The sequence below is a fragment of the Alexandromys fortis genome, unplaced genomic scaffold, assembly GCF_014885135.2.
Source record: "Alexandromys fortis isolate MF-2015 unplaced genomic scaffold, M_Fortis_MF-2015_v1.1 scaffold_265, whole genome shotgun sequence".
NCBI lineage: Eukaryota > Metazoa > Chordata > Mammalia > Rodentia > Cricetidae > Alexandromys > Alexandromys fortis.
Window position 1 is genome coordinate 298,749 of NW_026068166.1, and position 21,489 is coordinate 320,237.

The following is a 21,489-nucleotide window of genomic DNA, read 5'->3' on the forward strand; positions in this document are numbered from 1 at the left end:
CTCCCTTGTCAGCCCAAAGAGCAATCAGGGTTCCCTGCCCTGTGGGAAGTCCAAGGACCACCCACCTCCATCCAGGTCTAGTAAGGTGAGCAACCAAACTGCCTAGGCTCCCACAAAGCCAATACGTGCAGTAGGATCAAAAACCCATTGCCATTGTTCTTGAGTTCTCAGTAGTCCTCCTTGTCTGCTATGTTCAGCGAGACCGGTTTTATCCCGGGCTTTTTTCAGACCCAGGCCAGCTGGCCTTGGTGAGTTCCTGATACAACATGCCCATTGTCTCAGTGTGTGGGTGCACCCCTTGTTCTGTAAGCTTCTCATATTTTTGTGAGCATGTCCTTCTTTAGATTAGGGAAATTTTTATGATTTTTGTTGAATATATTTTCTGTGTGTTTCAGCTGGTATTTTTCTTCTTCTATCACCATTATTCTTAGTCTTTTCATGGTGTCCTAGATTTCCTGGAAATTTTAGGTTACAACTTTGTTGGCTTTAATGTTTTCTTTGACTGATCAATCTCTTTCCTCTATTGTATCTTTAATGCAAGGGAGTCTCTCTTGAATCTCTTGCATTATGTTGGTTATGCTTGCATCTGTAGTTCCTGTTTGTTTACCCAGATTTTCCATTTCCAGAATTCCCTCAATTTGCGTTTTCTTAATTGTCTCTATTTCAGTTTTCAAGTCTTGAGTTGTTTGCATCGTCTATTTGATTGGTATATTTTTTTTTAGCTTTATTGGTTTTCTTTAAGAGATTTATTGTTTCCTTTTTTTTTTTTTGAGACAGAGTTTCTCTGTGTAACAGGCATAGCTGCCTAGAATTACCTCTGTAATCCTTGCTGGCTCGAACTCACAGAAATCTGCTGCCTTTGCCTCAAAAGCACTGGGATTAAAGGCATATGCTACCTATGCTTGTCTCCTAAATTTCTTTAAGGGAATTTTTCTTTTCTTCTTTAACAGCCTCATGAAGTTATTATAGGGTCATTTTCTTCTGTTTCACCTATTTTGGCATGTTCATGTCTTTCTTTTGCGGAACCATTAGGTTCTGGTGTTATCATTTTGTTCTTTATGTTGTTGGATGTGGTCTTGCCCTGGCATCAACCCATTTCTTCCCCTAACTGCTGTAGACTGCCACCTAGGGTCTGCTCTTTGTCTAGTTGGTGAATGAGGTGTCTGTGTTTTCAGGTTCACTGATGCTGCTAGTGGATGGTTGGGTTGTGATGCTGCGTGGAACTTGTAGAGAGGCAAATGGGAGGTGTGGAGCAGCCTGCCTGTGGGAGTCTTGCCTGCTGACCAGCTAGTGGGACTGCAGTGGATGGGGGGAGAGACACAAGGCATGCCCCATCTTTCCAGCTGGGAGTCTAGTCACTTAACTCTTTGTCCAGTTGGTTCAGATGCTGCCTCTGCCTCTGGGTGCTGCTGATGCTGTGGTTGACAGTTAAAAGTTTGTGGGGTGGGAAAGGGCTTATAGATTACAGGGTCCAATGGGGTGGTGGGTAGAATAACCTGACAAGAGCCTTACCTGCCAACTGGCTAGTGGGGCTGTGATGGGCAGAGGCAGGGTATGGGGTATGACCCAGAGCCTAGATCATAGAGATGGGGCTGCTCAGTTATGAGACCAGTCACTCACTTCTTTACCCAGTCGATGAAGGCAGTGTCTATCCATATGGAACTTTGTAACTGATTGTTCTTCCTATAATTGTAGATGGTTAAAACATAAAATGGAAATAGAATTGTTTGTCAATGATTCAGTTAGTTTAATTAAGATAATTATAGCTTAACTTGACTATTTCTGTGAAACAAAAAATTAAAAATTACATCCTAAAATGACACAGAGTACAAATGAAAACTTGCATAATTCAATAAACAAATACTAAATATATACTATCTATCAGATATCATACTATGTATTTCATCACTGAAAATTTGTGAGCCCTTTTTAGACCAATGTACCCTTGGAAAAAAACAAGTTTAGTATATTCTTGGAAAGCCATCTTTCCTTAATGTGTTAATTGTCATCTGTAGTATTATAACTGATAGTTCATTTTGTGGATATATTTGTCAGCATTTATTTATGAATAAATGTGTATTGATTTTTCTGTTCTTCTTGAACAACCAAGATAATATTGTCCAAAAGAAAATTCTATAAAGATAGACAAGGTCTTCATTATCTGTTTCTCTAACCATTAGCTATATGTGCCTTCTGAAAAGTGGCGTGTCTGAACAACTGAGGAAGTTTTACAAATAATTCAATCCCAATAGCTACTCTATTAGATGCTACAGTTCTAACTAAAATGTAGTTATGAATATTGTAATGTTTTTTTTAGATCTTGGGGGAAGAGGAGTAACAATATGATGCTAAATGGAATATCATAAATTAAAATTTCAGGGTGAAATTTTCTTTTTGAATTAGTATTCTGTTACTTATTAGTCTTGTGTCCTTGCAACTTATATTTAAACCTCGTGTCTCAACTTTCTTCTATACAAAATGACAATAATAACTGCTTCAGATAATAATTATTATTATTTGCCTTTCACGTTATTGTAATTTCTATATGTAGAGGTGAACTGAGTTAATATATGGAAAGAGATTATTAGTACAGTGTCTGACACTGTAGATATGACAACTTGGTTTTCTACTCATGGGCATGCTGTTGTATTCTATGACATGCTAAAATACCATAGTGTACGATGGAATTAGTCAGATTGTTCTATTTGTGATGAAGCATACACTTTTGGAATGACTGTTATTATGTCCAGAGCTCTACATCTCATCTAACATCATTTGCTTTAAAGCACTCAAATGAGTAAAATAAGGCAGTCATATGTAGGGAGGTTTATTTACTTCGATACAGATGTTTCAGCACATCATCTCTGTGCTCTGTGGAAGTATTTAGTATTTCAGGTGCCAGTGGACCTTCAGTCAAGTCACTTGGCTTTGATAGACTAATCAATAAAGATGACACAGAGGTAGTTGCACTGTAATTCATTTTAAATGTTGTTGTATTTGTCTGTTCCAGTTACTGGCAGAAGAGTTGCCCTTGCGCCAAGGAATTCTAAAGCAATTAAATGAAACGGGAAGAGCAGTACTTGTAAGTGCTCCCATAAGACCGGAAGAGCAAGATAAACTTGAAAATAAGCTCAAGCAGACAAATCTCCAGTGGATCAAGGTTAGACATTAACCATCTTCTCTTTCGCATGTGTTAAGTATTGCCAGTGTTTCTACTTGCTTTGCTTCTTGCGTGTTTTCTTGGAAGGAAGCAGTGGTTTGGATTATTGTTTTGGTTTATAACCTGATTATCTGATTTAGCTCTGTAGCTTCCTAGAAACGGGAAGCAGCTTGTGATAGTGATTGACTTTGCATTAGTGAATGAACGCCAACCATGCATCAATACTCTTAAAAATTATTCCATAGGTAGAAACATTCATAAAGCAATTAACTTGAGTGAGGTGTTCAAGGTCAGGAAGTATAGTGATGAAGAATTATTATTTTAGATGTAGAATATAGACATAATTGATAACCAATGAATGATAATATGCTCAAAACGTTATTCTATTTCCAGTGACCTTACTTGCAAGTCTTTGTCTTTCCACATAGGACAAATTCTAAAATTGATGTAGAATATAAAATATTTTTTCAATTTACTACATAATTAAAAAACAACTTGCATATAAAAATTTATATTGTAATCTAAATTTTCCTTTGGTATGAAACCAGTCTCATTTATTTACTCAAATGAAATATTACTCTACTGTACAACTGTTACAACTCTGTCATGAGTCAAATGAATATTCATTTATGAATCTGCTTCCATATTGTTTTTTATCAACCAGTACAACAGTAGCTCAATGACAGCTCTTATATTCTTTTTTTGCTGTTTTATATTGTTAATTGATATACAATTAACCTTGTCATAAAATTTATCTATTTAAAATATATAGTGGAACAGTTTTGCTTTATTATTTACAATCTTTCATAACACATTTACATCACCAAATTTGAGAAGTGGGCATCTTATTACATAATTACTTGGCATTGATTACAATCATCATCATAAAAATCATCCGTTCCTAAAAATTTCCATCACTTCACATCAAAACTCTATAAACTATTATACATTTGCCCTCTTTAGCCATGGTAATCATTGCTTCTAATATTTATCTTTGATTTACGTAGGTCAGATATTTTGTATAAGTAAAAATGTACACTATGTATCTCCTTGTGCCTGAGAGGATCATCCATGCACTAGAAGTTTATTTTGTAATGGTAAAACATTATTTAATATATATTCACGTTAATAAAAAATTGGCACCTGATTGTATAACTTTTAAGTTTACTATTCTTATTCAGTAGTACTTTCATATTTTGAGTTAATTTCACTCAACAAAGACCTGTCTAGTCAACTTTTATGTGTAGCCTGCTTATACATTGATTGAGATTCTGCTGAATTTGTAGATCAGTTAATTATCTTTTCCATACTAAGTCACCATATCTATAATTATACATGCTATACCTCTGCTTTTGTCTATGTTTCCTTGAATGTTTATCAAGTTTTTATTGCTGTTTTGCCATCTTTATTCCAGTGATCCAGAATGTGATGTATTGGATTTAATGTAAAGTAGTTGATATTTTGAATCTCTGATAAATAAAAATTATTGTAATTTTTCTCCTCTGAGTTATTAGTCTAGAAAGATAAAATTAATTTTTATATATCAAATATGTATCTGGTGGTATTTCTAAATTTGCCTATTTATCCTAATAGTAGAATATGTTTCAATAATATGATTCTTTCATATTCAATTAGAAATCAAATAAGGCTAGTTGCTCCCTTTATAATCCTTATAATTTTAAGTGGACTTTTCCTGACATAACCTGTGTCAGTAAAAAAATCTTTTCTTGCATATTTATAATGAAATATGGTATGTGTTTTATAGTATGTTTGATCTCTTCAGTTTCTCCTTCTTCTAAGTCTATTAAGTACAAGAGTAAGGAAGGTAATGAACAATGGTCAAGGGCACTCTTTTATACTTATAACTAATTATAGCTTTCTTCTTTCTTCTTTTTTTCTGGAAAAAGGTGAATTATTACCATTGATTTTTTTTTAAAATGTGAAATCACTTTGATATCCCCTATTATTCATGATTCATTTTATAAATGTCTGGATTCAATTTTTTTTAAATATTTTGCTGAGTTTTTGTGCATCTTTGTTCATGGCAGGGAATATTCCTCAACTTTTTTTCTACTATCCTCAAGTGCTGATAGCAATGCAAGCATAGATTTAGAAAACCAATTGAGAGGTTCTCTTTGTTTCTTTGTTCAGGGTGTAATTGTTGAACAGTCTTCTTATTTCTTTCTCATATATTTAAGAAAATTAATTTTTCAGCTATCTGGGCATTCAAAGTTTTATAGTAACATTTAAGAAATGGATTTACTTTTTTGCAATAGATAGAGACATAGTTGATTTTTAATTGCTCTGTAAGCATTTACACTTTTCATCTTCCAAGGAATTTGACTGTAATTTTGTGTTTTTTTTTCTACACTGAACTATAAACACCCTGCATACAAAGGGCTATATTTTGGGACACTCATCAAATGCTACCAAGTTCAATTTTTTATTCAAGAATTCTACAAATTTTCTTTGTTTAGAATTGAGGTTAGTTTTGCTTGTCAAGAAGTACTAATCTTTACTATTTTCCTTTAGTAACAAATGGAAAACCTTTGATCATAGTCTACTGATAAAATAATTTAGAAAGCAATTTCCACTTAAAATCTCCCTCTCCTCCATTTTAACCCACTTCTTGGCTATATTCCTGACAGTATCTTCCCTTTTAGCTTGCCAGGGTGCTTTCTCCCTTTACCTAATGCAATTTCTCTTTTATGTTATATATTCTTTAAGTGTTTTCTCCAGATAGGCCTTTAACCATCAAAGATGTTTTCAGGCTTCTTCATTTTTTACAACCATTCTACTATGGTTTTGCACATATTTAATATATGTTAACTTTTTTTTATTCACAGTATACAGGAAATTTTAATCTTTGAAATAGGGAAAAATATGTTTCAAGAAGATACTGGAGAACAGCAATTTTTGAGTAATACAAAATGGCTTCTTTCAAGAGTGCAAAATTACCTTTTGTAAATTGTTTGTTATTCATTAGCACCCATCTAAATTGAGCGGCATAAGTAAGTTGTACTAAACACAACTCTGTTATTTGAAGAAAAATAATTGAATCTTAAAATTGTGCCAGGTTATTTATTTGATTCTAAAGTTGATGATGCTGAAGTTCTTGTAACAGATCATTGCCATGATTGATAAAATATTTAGGAGCTCAAAGAAGTACCACTTTGTAATATTGTAATCAAAATTGATATTTAAAACTCTATGATTCAAGTAAGAAGATATATTCAAAAATCATTTGAGATATCACATTTCCTCTCAGTTATGTGAATGATAAGATTGAAATATTTTTCAGAAGATTAGAAACCTAATAGAAAATTAAGTTATTTGTTTGATTATTTCAAAATATCCATATTAAATTAGAGATACTTGCACTAAGCATGATTTATTGGCCATTTAAATTTTGTAATTTTATAATAATGCAAAGAAAATTACTACTATAGGACAAGTCCAAGGAGGAGAAATATTTCAAAATTTTATATAATATCCAAGTACATTTTGATATAACAAAAGAAGCAGAAAATTATAAAAATAGGAAATCCTATTTATATAAAATCTTTTCAGCTTTGTGGACTGTAAAACTTAAGGTTTTACTACTTCTACAACAAAATAAAAACACAACTTTTGTATCAAAATATGCAAACTAAAGAAATGACACTATTTGATATAGATTTATACTGCTACAAAACAATATCTTTGCCTCTACTAAAGATTAAATTTTCAGTGCTATGCCTTTGACGAAAATTATAAATTTAACATACAAGTCTTTTCAGTAGGTTTTCAATAATGAGAACAGCTAACAATTCATGGAGAAAAGAGGCACTTGCGAATCTTATGAAATCCTATGAATGAAATCTCAAGTTTGGGACCATAGAAGTATTTACAAGGAACTCCGCCCTCTGTTTTCTGTTTCCTCCTGAGAAAAGGGTAGAGTAAATAGTGCATTAAGAACTTGTAGATAATTTTTTCCAGATTGACACATATGGCCATTACTTAGCACATTTTCCCCAGAAAGACCTAATGGAAAGTGGAAATTCCTGGTATTTCATTATGCTGTGTAGCTAACTTCGCAATTATTTGCACAGCTTTATATTTCAATACGGAAAAAAGCAGTGAGAGCCAGTGCATATGTTTCTATATTTGCACATGCCTATTTCCTGATATGCCCATCTAAAGTGAAAACATAAATGGAAAATGAACTACATAAGCATAATTTACTAAATTACTAAACGTTTACTCTCACATGTGAAAAGTGTTGAGAACACTTGCATTAGCCTTCATTAGGTAAAATCACCTAACACAAAACCTGTTTATTTATTTATTATGTATACAACATTCTGCCTTGATGTATGCCCGTACGCCAGAGGAGGGCGCCAGAGCTCAGTACAGATGGCTGTGAGCCACCATGTGGTTGCTGGGAATTGAACTCAGGACCTCTGGAAGAGCAATCAGTGCTCTTAACCACTGAGCCATCTCTCCAGCCCCCCACAAAACCTGTTTAATGACAACCTGTTGACTATATCTTGAACTTTTGAGCATGATACTGCAAGTGAAAACCAAAATCCTTGTGTATTATTTTACTAGATTATAGTAAATAGATTTAAAAGTTGAGAACCAGCTGCTATTAGCGTGATGAACTGATAGATGATTCAATAAAGCTATTAGCTTGTTTTTTCTCTGGGTAATATATATTTTTATTGATTTTATTGAGCTGTACCTATTTCTCTGCCCCCCCCATTCCTTTCCCCTCCCCTTCAACCCTCTCTCATGGTCCCCAGGCTCCCAATGTACTCAGGAAATGTCATCATTTTCTACTTCCCATGTAGATTAGATCCATGTGTGTCTCTCTTAGGGTTCTCATTGTTGTCTATGTTCTCTGGGATTGTGATCTATAGGGTGGTTTTCTTTGTTTTATGTTTAAAAACACTTATGAGTGAGTACATATGACAATTGTCTTTCTGGGTCTGAGTTACCTCATTCAATAGGCTGTTCTCTAGATCCATCCATTTGCCTGCCAATTTCAATATGTCATTATTTTTTTCTGCTGTGTAGTACTCCATTGTGTAAATGTACCACATTTTCCTTATCCATTCTTTAGTTGAGGGACATTTAAGTTGTTTTCAGGTTCTGGCCGTGACAAACAAAACTGCTATGAACATAGTTGAGCACATGTCCTTGTGGTACAGTTGAGCATATTTTGGGTATATACTGAAAACTTGGTTGTTTCCTATTTTTTTCTGAGAAATCTTCATACTGATATCCAAAGGGGCTGTACCAGCTTGCACTCCCACCATTAATGCAGGAGTGTTCCCTTTACCCCACAGCCTCTCCAGCATAAGTTGTCATCAGTGTTTTTTGATCTTGGCCATTCTTACAGGTGTTAGATGGAATCTCAGAGTTGTTTTGATTTGCATTTCTCTGATGTCTAAGGATGTTGAGCATTTCCTTAAGTGTCTTTCAGCCATTTTTGATTCCTCTGTTGAGAGTTCTCTTTTTAAGTCTGTATTACATTTTTTATTGGATTATTTGTATTTTGATGTCCAATTTCTTGAAATCTTTGTATATTTTGGAGATGAGCCCTCTGTCTGATGTGGGATTAGTGAAGATCTTTTCCCTTTCTGTAGGCTGTTGTTTTGTCTTGTTGACCATGTCCTTTGCTTTACAGAAGCTTTTCAGTTTCAGGAGGTCCCATATATTAATTGTTTCTTTCATTGAATGTAAGAAAGAGAATTACAGACCAATCTCTCCCATCAACATTGATGCAAAAATACTAAATAAAATACTGGCAAATCAAGTCCAAGAACACATCAGAAACATCATCCACCATGATCAAGTCGGCTTCATCCCAGAGATGCAGGGATGGATTCAACATATGAAAATCTATCAACGTAATCCACCATATAAACAAACAGATAAATAAAAACCACATGATCATCTCCCATTAAATGCTGAAAAAGCATTTGACAAAATATAACATCCCTTCATAAAAAAGGGTAATTTATCTTTTATGATGTAAAGGTAAGCATTGTTTGAAGGCAAATATAGACATTAGTTTAAATTATGAACAGTCAAAAAAGCATCATTTAGTAGTACACTCATTTTTTATAATATGCAAATTCACTTTTGATTTCTTTAACAAAATATCCTATTATTATACACCATATTATGATTCTTTATCATGTTTAAATCACATTCTATCTTAATTTTCTTTAGATAAAAAAGTGAAACTATGGAAATTTGTAGGTTTCAGATCAGCCAGATAAAGAAGCTTCAAGAAGCTGTCACACATCTTCCTGATTCATATACCAGCTTCTGGAAAAATATGAAATAATATTAACTTTTATGAAGTGCAGTCATATTTATTATGAATAGGAACATATAAAATAATGCATGTAAAAATGCCTAAATAAAAATACTCACGACAAAATAAAGTGATATAGTATGACTGAATCATTTTACAGACACACTTAAGACATTGTCCTGAAAAATGAAATTCAGTTGAATAAACCTTCCTAGAAAATCTGATTTACTTTACCTGGAAAATAAAATAGGCTTAAAATCATGTGTCCTCAAGCTTAGCCTGAAAGCACTTTTGTAATAAAGCTGAAATTACTTTCCAATAAAATCATAAAATAAAAACCATGAAAGTAAATACATAGTTAAATTCTTAAACCAAAATATTTTCTAAAGTACACTAGTAACTGTATCTAAATTTCCAGAAAATATTAACCTCTAATCATATTATTTCTAAATATCCATCAAAGGAGCAACCATTTTAGCAATGTTCTTTTATTTGTGTCAGTTTAATAAATTGTTGCTCCTTTTTCAGGTACATTTGCCATGTATGTCAGTTATTAGTAGTCATTACTACAAATGGAGAAAGTAAACTGTAGAAAAAGTTACATAAATCCAAGACTTGGCTGTTTCACTTCTTACTAAAATATCTCTAATGTCTAGTTACTAAATAGATTGAAACTGAAAGTTGGAGAATGAAGTGGTAATTTAATGTTTATAATATCATTGTCCTTGATTTTAAATTCTATAAAAATATATGTTTTGTTGTGGTTTTATTGCTAGACTATATCTCAGTTTGCCTGAACATTCCCACATCCCATCCGCCTGTTCTCCCATTATAATTTTATAGTCCCCCTTTTTTTCTCATGATTATCCACTTTTATTTCTAAAATATCTATAGGTCATCCTCTTTATGAGAACAAACATCAGGCTCTTAGAGATGGGTTCATTACAGTGCTCAGTAATTATAATTTTAATTATAATTACTCCTAATGCTCTTAAAACTAGCAGCATTATCTACCTTGTAGACATTTCAATGATGTTCACAAGATTGGCCTGTCTAAGAAACTGGATCGTTATTGTTGCAAATAGTCACTCTGTCAACAAAGTAAATTTATAAGTATATATCGCTTTCTATTTTTCAACCTATTGGGATTTTGGACAATAAGAATATGTATTAGATAATTTATGACGAAAAAGTGAACAAGGTTGATGAGAAAGTAATTTTCTTTTGTCATTAATGATTAATGATACATTATGTATTCTGGTGATTATCAGCTGCGTGGTCTCATACCTTTCCTAGACATGCCTCATTTATTTCACTGCTAAATTCAAATATCAATAGATCTAGTCAGCTTCTAGAAGGAAATTCAGTACAGTAGTGTATGTGCAATGAGGAACAAAGTATCTGGCACAACTTAGTTGCACAAAACAGCTCATTTTAAATGTAGAGTAGTTAAAAATGTTAAAATTTAAAGACAAAACACATCATCCTTGGTGAATCAGCTTAACCAAATAGTAATAACTATAACTATTGAAGAAAAACCCGAGTTAGCAATGAAAGGGCTGATGAGAGGCGCATTCAAGGAACTAAAGCAACAACACGGGCCTAACAGAAAGCACAGAGGGATTTTTAGTCAAAGACTTCCCATTCCAATGATCTTGACTTTAAAAAGAAAATCTCTCTCTTTTTTAATTAATTAATTAATTAATTTATTTATTTATTTATTAAAGATTTCTGCCTCCTCCCTGCCACAGCCTCACATTTCCCTCCCCCTCCCCCAATCAAGTCCCCTTCCCTCATCAGCCCAAAGAGCAGTGAGGGTTCCCTGCCCTGTGGGAAGTCCAAGGACAAAAAAAAAAAAAAAAAAAAAAAAAAACAGAATGCTCATCTGGAACATGGAGATGATGCTAACAAGGCTTTGCCGTCCCAGTGTGGGAAGGCACATGGAGAATTCTTAGTGTGTAGAAGGCAGCTGATATACCCTAGAGGTGGAACAACTTTACTGTACCGTAACATTTAATGTTAATTGCCTGTGTTCTAGTCTTGACTGTGGATCTCCTGAGAGCAGGCCTTGTGTGTCTTTTCCTCTGAAGCACTTCATGTGGTTGATACTGCGCTGGGCGTGTATGAGAGTACGTGGTAAATATCTGCAGGAATAATTTTTTTTTGAAGAAATCTCTCAAAAAAAAAAAAAGAAAAGAAAAGAAAATCTCACCAAGTAATATTACAGGTGAAAAGAGCTGGACAATGTTGAGCTTTTCTTTTCAGGTTTTTAATAAGCCCAAACAGACAATATTGTATATTTCACCAATATTTTTCAATATTTAAATGTGAACATACGTTATTTGACTTTTTAACCTTCAGTAGATGTGCATATGATTCATTGGTCTAGCTCTTCCTCAGGAATCCAGACCTTGTAGTCTTTCTCTTCCCTACAGTCTTGATGTTGACAGGATGATTTGTTGAAAGTTTCACTTGTGCAAGATATTGTTTATTAGGGAATATCAGATGATATAATTTGTTCAAGAAAATGCTATTTTTTAAATTAGAAAGATAAACATTTAGGACATATTATACAATACTGACATTTTTGCTATGATTCATTTACATGTGAAATTTTTCCTTTCATCACTATTTAATGGTGAGAATGTGTATCCAACATGAAAATGTATTCTTTAAGTTTGCTATGGCACACTTTTTATTTAAAAGGTAAGATATTTTCCAGTAAAAACAGATTTTATTATTCTTGGCAAACACTCTTTCCTGTTCACAATGAATTTAAATGAGAAAAAGAGTATTATGATGATAAAAAGAAAATGAGGAGAAAAATTTCATAAATCTTGACCTTCAATATAACATTTTTAAAGTCCTTTATTAGCAAAAATATGTTTGCCCTATGGCAGTGATTTTGAGACAGTAGAAAAAAAACATACAATAGAAAAGGATTTTGCCAACACACAATGATTTTTTCCCTTTGTTTCTGCAGGATTTTTTTCTTACTGGATTATATGACATCACCTCTAAAGCTAGAAGGGCTTCCTTTCTTCTTAATAATTTAATAATAATCTTGAATTCAATAGAGGCTTTCATATACTCACTACTTAAACTGAACCTTAATAAGGAAAGAAGATTAAAGACCATATTTAAAGATACAGATTGTAAATTCTAACCTAGTTTCTGTTATTATATCACCTGAAAAGCTAATATGTAATGTGAAAATACAATAACAGGGCTATGAAAGGTCAGAATCATACCAAAAACCAACATTTTAGTGAACTCTTTATTCTTATACATCAAGATATGTGATTTTTATTTATGAACCAAAAACAAAATTAATAGTATATCCTGACTACTATATGCATGCTAGCTGACCCCTAGTTCTTCAAACTGGAGAAAAGGGACACTGACCAGAGGATGTATTCTGTCTTGTTATAGACCACCTGCCAGGGCTTATAACAGATCTGTAATGGATTTCTTACCTTTTGTTGTCTAGTAAATGGATTGGTAGATTGTGCCTGTGGCCAATGAACCATGAAACCCCTGACTTGAAGGAAAGAGTTTATCACACTTTGATGTTATTTCTGTCTTGTGTCAGCTGAGAAGGATGAGCTAGATTATCTGTAAGTAAGTTGAATGCCAAAAGCAGCATTGGCCTCATTTATCCACCTTATATAATTCAGGGTAAGTCTGCGTGGCTTATGAAGGGGCTAATCGGACGTGATGGAGAAATTTTGGTTGACTGCATTTGAGTATGTTTCCTGATGTTAGAACTAATTGTCAGACTTCAGAGAGATTATTTAATTGTTTGTTGTTGGAGAAATTCAATCTCTTTTGCTGTACAAGTTAAAGTATTTGAGTGTGATGGTGCCATTCCAAATTGTGAACGTTCTTAGCACTGGAAAGAGCTTAGTCCATCTTTGGCATGCTTGATCAAGTGTAGGTGAAAAGAGGTAGGCCAGAAAATGGGCCAGAAACCAAAGTCACTACAAGGGTATTTCAAGAAATTTTATTTGTTTTGATAGTTGCAATATGTAGGAAATCTATTAATGACTGTATATTCCATACAGACGAAAAATAAACTTCTTATAAGACTTATATATCCTATTTCTGGTGTGAGAGCTACCAACATTTTGAATAAGAGAATATAGTTTGGACGTATGAAATTTTACCTACTATCTAATATTGCATAATATTGGAAAGATTAGACTTTTTATTAATAATAGTTATTATCCTTGATTGCCTTCTTATTCTAGGTATGAGACATGTAATCAATGAGAATGGGATTGGAATATCTACATCAAATAGGATCCCACTAATATGTAAAGCTTTTTATGATTTTATGTAGATATTGTGTGCTTGCATTTATATATAATTTAAAAATTAAAAAAAAATGAAATAAAAAAAATTTATAAAAGAGTAAAATTTCTACAACTTGGTAAATGACTACCACAGAGATCATTTTTGCTATTTTATCATAACAGGTCCTGTTTCAATATAGTAAATTATTTTAAATCACTTCCCTGTTATGATTTTATGAACTATGTGTCTTCTTCATCCTAAAATTTTTAAGAGGCTGATGAGAAAGGGAAAAAGATTTTCTGGTGTTAGATAGGTTCCCAAATTTTGGAAACTAAAAATAAACATTCCTAAAATAGATAAAATAATAGAAAACCACTTCCAAATTAAAATAGTTCACTGTGAGTGTATGACAACTATTTTAAATACTAAAATATCAAGAGAAGATATATATTTCCATTAATATCTCTAATCATTCATACTGTAACTCAAATGTAACACAATGAAACAGTGACCTCTAGTTTGTGTAAAGTAGCAAAATTTCTTCTTCCCATTTATTCTGGAAGATTGTGCCTTACCTGAGCCCATTTTCATAGAGGTGTCTAAAATATATGAGGCATATTTTGACCCCTACTTGTTCTCTTCATGAAGAAAAACACTTAAAAGAAATCCCACACTAGCTCAGAATTGAGAAATAGATGGTTATTTATTTAGGGGTAGATTCACAAATCAGAATCCTCTCCGTGAACAGAGGTCAGAAACCAAATGCCAGAACCAGAAAAGAGGCCAGACACATACTCTACATCAGTATATATAGTATAACAGGCCACACCCCAGGGGGCAGGTAACCACTGGCTGAAAGACTTCCTACAGCACCACCCCTTTTGTTTAAAGAGAGTTCTAAGCCTAATACAATATTATATACAATAAGAACAAATATAGTCAATAATTATTCTATCCTATATAATAATAAATAACTTGGCCAAGTCATGAGAGGAAAGTAACTACAACTATCTAGTTTTCAACCCCATCAAAGATTTGAGAAGGGAAATAATATTACTTGAGTAAGCAGGAAGTGCAGTCAAGCAACTTCCAAAATGTGTAACAAATGACAGAGACAACTGGCTTCTTGGGCAATCACCCAAAGTCTCATTTGCAATGATGAAGCAACCAACTTTGGCTAATGCCTAGAGTAATTGACAGACTATTTTCAAAGGCAGTGAAATTTTCAAAAACCGTCTTACCCTGTCCTGGCAAGATTTGACAGTCCTGCTTATCCATTTCCAGATACCACGTACCTTGTCAGTGGTGGAGGCATGGGCATTTCTTTGCCCAAAGGCCAGTTTTGCCATGAAAAAAAAAAAAAACCTCCAAGTGGAGTGTTTTTGGTGCTCAACATTCTCTCAGGAATAGGTCTGTGGTGCCAGGACCAATCATGTCTTGCTTCAACCTAACCCTAAGTTATTTAAATGTCGTATTCTACGTCTCTTTGAAGTGGTTGAAGATTACCTATCTATGCAGAATATATCACTGTTTCTAAAGAACCTGATTAGTCTAACTGTAAGTATGACAAATACAGATGACTATTGATCTATAATTATTAATACCTATATAACTTAAAGACTAAGACTTCATATTAGAATATTATAAATAAACAAATGAGCAACAAGTGAGGACAATGACCTCAAAATGTAAACAATGTATAAGTATCGTGATCAGAGGTAGAAATGTACATTGCAATATGATAAATATATCAATATATAAAAATGTTTTAAGCAGAGGTAAAGCATCCATGTATATAATATTCAATATAATTTAACTTTGTATCAATATACAAGAATCTGTATCGATGCAATTGCCTATAAATAATAACTCACAAGAATTCTCTCTATTATTCACTATTGTTATTAGTGTGAGTAATCTCATACTAATCTATTATCCTTTTTTTTTTTCAAAGAGATCTCTGATCCTACAAAATTTCCTCCCGACTCCCAACCCTATACCAATTATAATCAACCCTTAAATTATGTCCCTAACCTTAAGACAAACCTTGTTGGGAGAGGGATGGCATCTTCTATAATTACTTCCAACTGTCATGGAGGCAATGTACTTTCTACTGGATCTTGTAAAAGAAATATGATGGTTAAGTTCCAAGATTACTGTCTGGTATAATTGCATATGGTTTCTGAGTATTTGGTAGGTTTTTCTGAGCTTCTGATTTGGAGGTCTGGCCAGAACACTGTAAAAAAGTACACCATTTAGGCTAATCAAGTTGGAACCATCTTGAGTAGCTGGTATCCAAAACAGGTCTTGTAGTAGTGCTATCAGCATCATGACGTCATATCAACCAGGTAGAGTTGTTGTTGTAGAGCCCCATCTTCTTCCTGAAAACTTCAATGATTACTGCTGGAAAATTCATTGTTCAATTGTGGAAAACCTAAACATTATTTAGATAGACATATACCGGCATATATATTCAATTGAAAGGTATGATAGAGACAAAAATAGATATGAAGAAAAGTAAATATTTTTCTAAATTCTTTTTTCTTTCTGTCCCATATCATGAGACAGAAACTCTGAATTTTTATTTTAATAACATGCTTGGATTTAGAAAGGGACCAAGCCAGAGTCCAACTCCAAAGCCAGCTCTATGTATTCATATGAGTGTGTGTGTGTGTGTGTGTGTATACCTACAAGTAACATTCATTTTTCTTCATGATCTTTATTGGATCATTATTTTTCCATCTGTCAGCAGCATTCAAAAACCCAGAGTCTCTTCAATTTTTGAAGATGAGTATTTTCCTGCAAAGACAAGAACAGAACCCTGCCCCAACACTTATAAAGTTTAATTACCATCTGTATGGTTGTCATCATTGTGGATGAGCTGTCATTTCTCTTTTTCAAGAGGTTTCTCCTTTTCAAACCTAATCTTCATTAATTTTGATGTTTTCTATAGTTTTTCTTCTCCTGTGGAAACAAGAGCAAAATCCCTTCCCCAACATAGCACATCTCCTAGCTTCCATTGTTAGGTCAACACATCCTTGAAATAAACCAGTTGATTTAATTCAGAAGACTTTTCTACTATCCAATGTCTCTCTGCTGCTGTTGTCCTTTTCTCATTAACATTAAGAAAATTCAAGGTTAATAAAGCATTATGCAATCTATTTCTGAGGGCATTTTCTACCCCTTTCTGTTTGTTTAACATATCCTTTACAGTTTGATTTGAACTTTCCATAATTGCCTGACCTGTAAGATTGTATGGTATACCTGTAATATGCTTAATATTATAATAAGCAAAAAACTGTTTCATTTTCCTAGAGATGTATGCTGGACCATTATCTGTCTTTATTTGTGCAGGTATAACCATGATGGCCATAACTTCTAATAAATGTGTGATTACTGAATCAGGCTTTTCTGAGGTTAAAGCAATTGCCCACTGAAAACCTGAATAAGTGTCAATGGTATGGTGTACATATTTGTATTTTCCAAATTCTGCAAAGTTGAACACATTCATCTGCTAGATTTTATTTCTTTGAGTGCCCTTTGGGTTAGTCCCTGCAAGTAGCAGTGTATGGTTATAGAAATAGCAAGTAGGGCATCTGTTTATAATCACCTTAGCTTGTTTCTATGTAATAGAAAACTCTTTCTTTTAACCTTTGCTATTGACATGATGTTTCTTTTGAAATTCTGAGCAATTCAACATACTTCCAATCAATAATCAATGAATTTCTGCATTACCTTGTGCTATAGGACTTGGCCAACCTGTATGGGATCAGACATGTTTTATGTATATAGGAAAAAGGCTATTCCTGATTATGTCTTGCACCTGGATAAATAATGAAGTCAATTCTGTATCATCTGGTATATTCAAGGTTTCAATATGCAAAATAATTCTTTCTGCACATTGTGAATCAGTAACCATATTAATAGGTTCATTAAAATCCCTTAGCACCATGAGAATAGCTCTGTCCAGAAGACAGAATTATAAGGCCTTTGTTCCACCTTATTTAATTCTGATTTGTAATCTGCCTTCCCTGATTTATTTGCATCAATATAAAATGTACAGGCTCCAATTATTGGTGCATCACATACAATTTGGGAAAGAATCCATGCAGATCTCTTTATAAGGGTAAGTCTCTCACTTTTTGGGATAATTGCTATAAATTTCTCCAAAAAAAATGAGCACAACTTTTTGCCATGGTTCATTGTCTTTCTATAACTTTTATTTCATTGGTAGTGAAAGGTCCTCTAATCTCTGCTGGAGCTATACCTGCTAATTGATGAAGTCTCAATTTACCCTTTACAATTAATTCAGAGACTTTTTCCACTTAAGTGTTTTATTTTTTTACTTGGTTTATGTGGTCAAAAGATCCATTCTAAGATAATATCATCCCTCTGCATTAAAATTCCAGTAGGGGAAATTCCAGAAGGCAATATGACTAGAATACAATTAAAATTTGGATTCACCCTATCCACATGTACCCCTTATAATTTCTCCTTAACAATTTTCATTTCCTTTTCTGCTTCAGCTATTAATTATCTAGGACTATTCAAGTCTTTATAACTATCTAAAGTTTTGTTTAAATGAATTATTAGATTAGGTGTTAATACAACAGCCAGTCATAGACTGAAAATGTCTCCTAACAATCTTTGAAAATCATCGAGTTCACAATCAGTCTCTCCTAATTTGTGCCTTTTGTGTCCTAATTTTCTGCAAACCTATTTTATAAACTAGATAATTTACAGAATCTCCTCTCTGTATTTTTTCAGGAGTATTTGTAATCCCCATTTTGGCAAAACTTTCTTTACTTCTTCAAGCATTTTTTCTAAAGTATCCATGTTTGAATCAGATAGCAAAATGTCATCCATGTAATAGTATTATATAGACTTAGGAATTTGCTTACGTATTATTTCCAATGCTGACCTACAATGTATTGGCACAGAGTAGGGCTATTGAGCATTCCATGTGGTAAGATAGTCCATTGATATCTCCTAGTAGGCTGAGAATTATTATAAGTAGGTACTGTGAAGGCAAATTTTTCTCTATCCTTTTCTTGTAAAGGTATAGTGAAGAAAAAATGTTTCAAATCAAAGATTTTTTTGGTAATAGAGAAGGCAGAGGAATTCCAGATAGAAGATGGACCATAGGTTGAATTAGCTTATTTATAGTTCATAGATCTGTCACCACTCTCCATTTACCAGATTTCTTTTCTAAAACAAATACAGGAGAATTCCAAGGGCTGGTTGATTCTTCAATATGGTGAGCATTTAGTTGCTCTTGATCCAGCTGTTCTAAAGCCTGCAATTTATCTTCAGCTAGAGGTTACTGCTTAACCAATTGTAGGCTTCTCAGTTAACCATTTTAAAGGTAGGGCTGTTGGTACCTCTAAAGGTTTACTAGTTGCTTTATGTTCTTGTACAGCCTGAATGGCTGATGACATTTGTGTATAGTACCTTATAATATCCTTCTCAGAATTTTGAGTTCCTGAGACTGCAGGAATGGTAATCTGGGTATTCCATTACTGAAGCAGGTCATGGCACCATAACTTTACTGTAATATTAGCCAAATATGGCCTCAGCTTCCCCCTTTGACCTTCTGGACCAATACAGTCAACCCATCTGGTGCTTTGTTTAACTTGAGATATGGTTCCAATTCCTAGTAATTGAACATCTCCCTCTTGAAGATGCCAATTTAGATGCCAAGATTCTAAAGTAATAATACTCACATCTACACCTGTGTCTATCAAACCAACAATTACAATGCCATTTATACACACTATTAGCTTTGATCTTTGATCATTTATAGAAAGTATGCCAGAATATATATCCTATTTCCTGTTGGAATTTTTGACTTATCCTACATGTTTATGCCATCATCTAGAACAGTATGGTCTTTTACACAAGGCTCTCAATATTTTTTTTTTAATTTTCCTGGTGAGACATGTTCTCCACAGTTACTGGGAATGACTGGGCCACTTTTGGCTTGAGGGCCTGTCAGACTCCACTCAAGGAATTTTCCAATGGTGTCAGGTTGTCTTGTCTGTCTTTTGTTGATCTGCATTAATTGGTCCAATGTTGACCCTTGCCACACTTTCTACATCATAGCTGAAGGCTGATTTTTTTCTATTCCTGCCATTCCCAGAAGAAATATCATTCTTAGGAATTCCTTGTCTACAATCCCTTCTTAGATGTCCTATTCTACCACAATTCAATCATTTGGCATTTTGACGTGTTCTCATTCCTTTGGAAATTGCTTCTCCTACCTAAGATTCAGTATTATAGTCAAATGTCTCAATGTTCATTGTATCCAGTATTTATTCATCCATAGGTGCTGATATAACCTTTAAAGACCCGAGTATTTTTTTTTTTTTGCATTCTCAGTTGACATTTTTAAAAGCCAGAGATTCAATAAGTGCTCATCTTGCATCTTGGTCTCTTACTCCTATTTGTATAGCCTTAGTTAATATATGTAAAAAAAAAAATCAGTAAAGGGTTCTTTCTGGCCCTGTTTAGCCCTGGTATATGATTCAGTTCTTTTTTCTTGTTCTTGAAACCTGTCCCAAGCATTTAAGTCTGCTTTGTGGCATAGAGATAAGATTTGTTCATCATAAAGAGCTTGAACCTGTGGTCAGCATAAGGGCCTTCATCAAGAATTTGATATTGGAAAGTCTCAAGGCCTTTTTTCCTTTCCCTGTTGTTCCAAAATTTTTGCCTCTTCTCTGAAATATATTCTAAATCTTAATTGAGGCCCATCATCCAGGACTGCTAAAACTAACTGAATCCAATCATGTGGTATTGCTTTGATGCTAGGAGACCATGTCCTTATTATCTCCCTAACAAATGCAGAATTCAAACTGTAAGTTACAACAACTTGCTTAATTTCTTTTAGATCATTCATTTCTATAAGTATCCATCTACCTTCTTTGGATCCCTTTGGGCCTTTAGCACTTGATGATTTGTCAGAGTAGATTACAGGGTAGGACGCTAAAACCTTGGGTAAGTCATCTCTGACAGCTACTGGCAATTTTCAATCCTGTCCTTGTGCATTCTTTCCCTGTTCTTCACCTCCAATAATTTCCTCAATTATTTCTAATCTTTTTACTATTGTTTCTTGTAAAGCCTGAATCTCCTGGCCTATATATATTTCTAGTGATTTCATTGAGGCACTGAGTCTCTGGATCTCATTCTGCACATGTGATTCCAGGACCTGAAGTTTTTCATTTATAGATAACATTTCATCCTTGGACATTACTTGAATAGCATGCAGATTGCCATCCTGGAGAGATACTCTATCTGATAACCTATCATAACTTTTTAACAAATTTTGATTGTCAAATTAAACAGTATGAATTTTTTCAGATAACGTCTTAGTACCCTTAGAATGGATTCAATTTTGTATTTCAAATTAATGTTAACCTTTTTAACAGTATTAATTTTTCAGGTAACTTTTGATTTTTGATTGTATTAATCCTGTCAACTAGCTGTTCATTATTAGTCTGTAAATACTGTATCTTTCCTAAAAGTGCCATATTATTTCTTAATGATAGAATATTGAGAAGAAAACTGAGTCCCAATACCCAATAAATTTAAGTATCACAATAACCATATAAGCCTCGATTTGTACAACCAATAGTATTAGTAAAAAACATTACCAAAAGTTTCAATATTAATGTAATCTGTCATATTAATTTATTAATTACCTGTTATGTGATCTGGTAAACTGTAATCT

General features: G+C 33.5%; 1 protein-coding gene across 3 annotated transcripts in view; it reads left to right on the forward strand.

Moving 5' to 3' along the window:
* The window catches only part of Dmd (dystrophin), a 1,091,134-nt gene that overhangs the window by 279,282 nt on the left and 790,363 nt on the right, over positions 1–21,489 (forward strand). For all 3 annotated transcript variants that reach the window (XM_050128228.1, XM_050128226.1, XM_050128227.1), the window contains exon 4: positions 3,011–3,160. In XM_050128228.1, the coding sequence (XP_049984185.1) occupies positions 3,011–3,160 (150 nt within the window). The remainder of the gene's footprint in view (positions 1–3,010; positions 3,161–21,489) is intronic.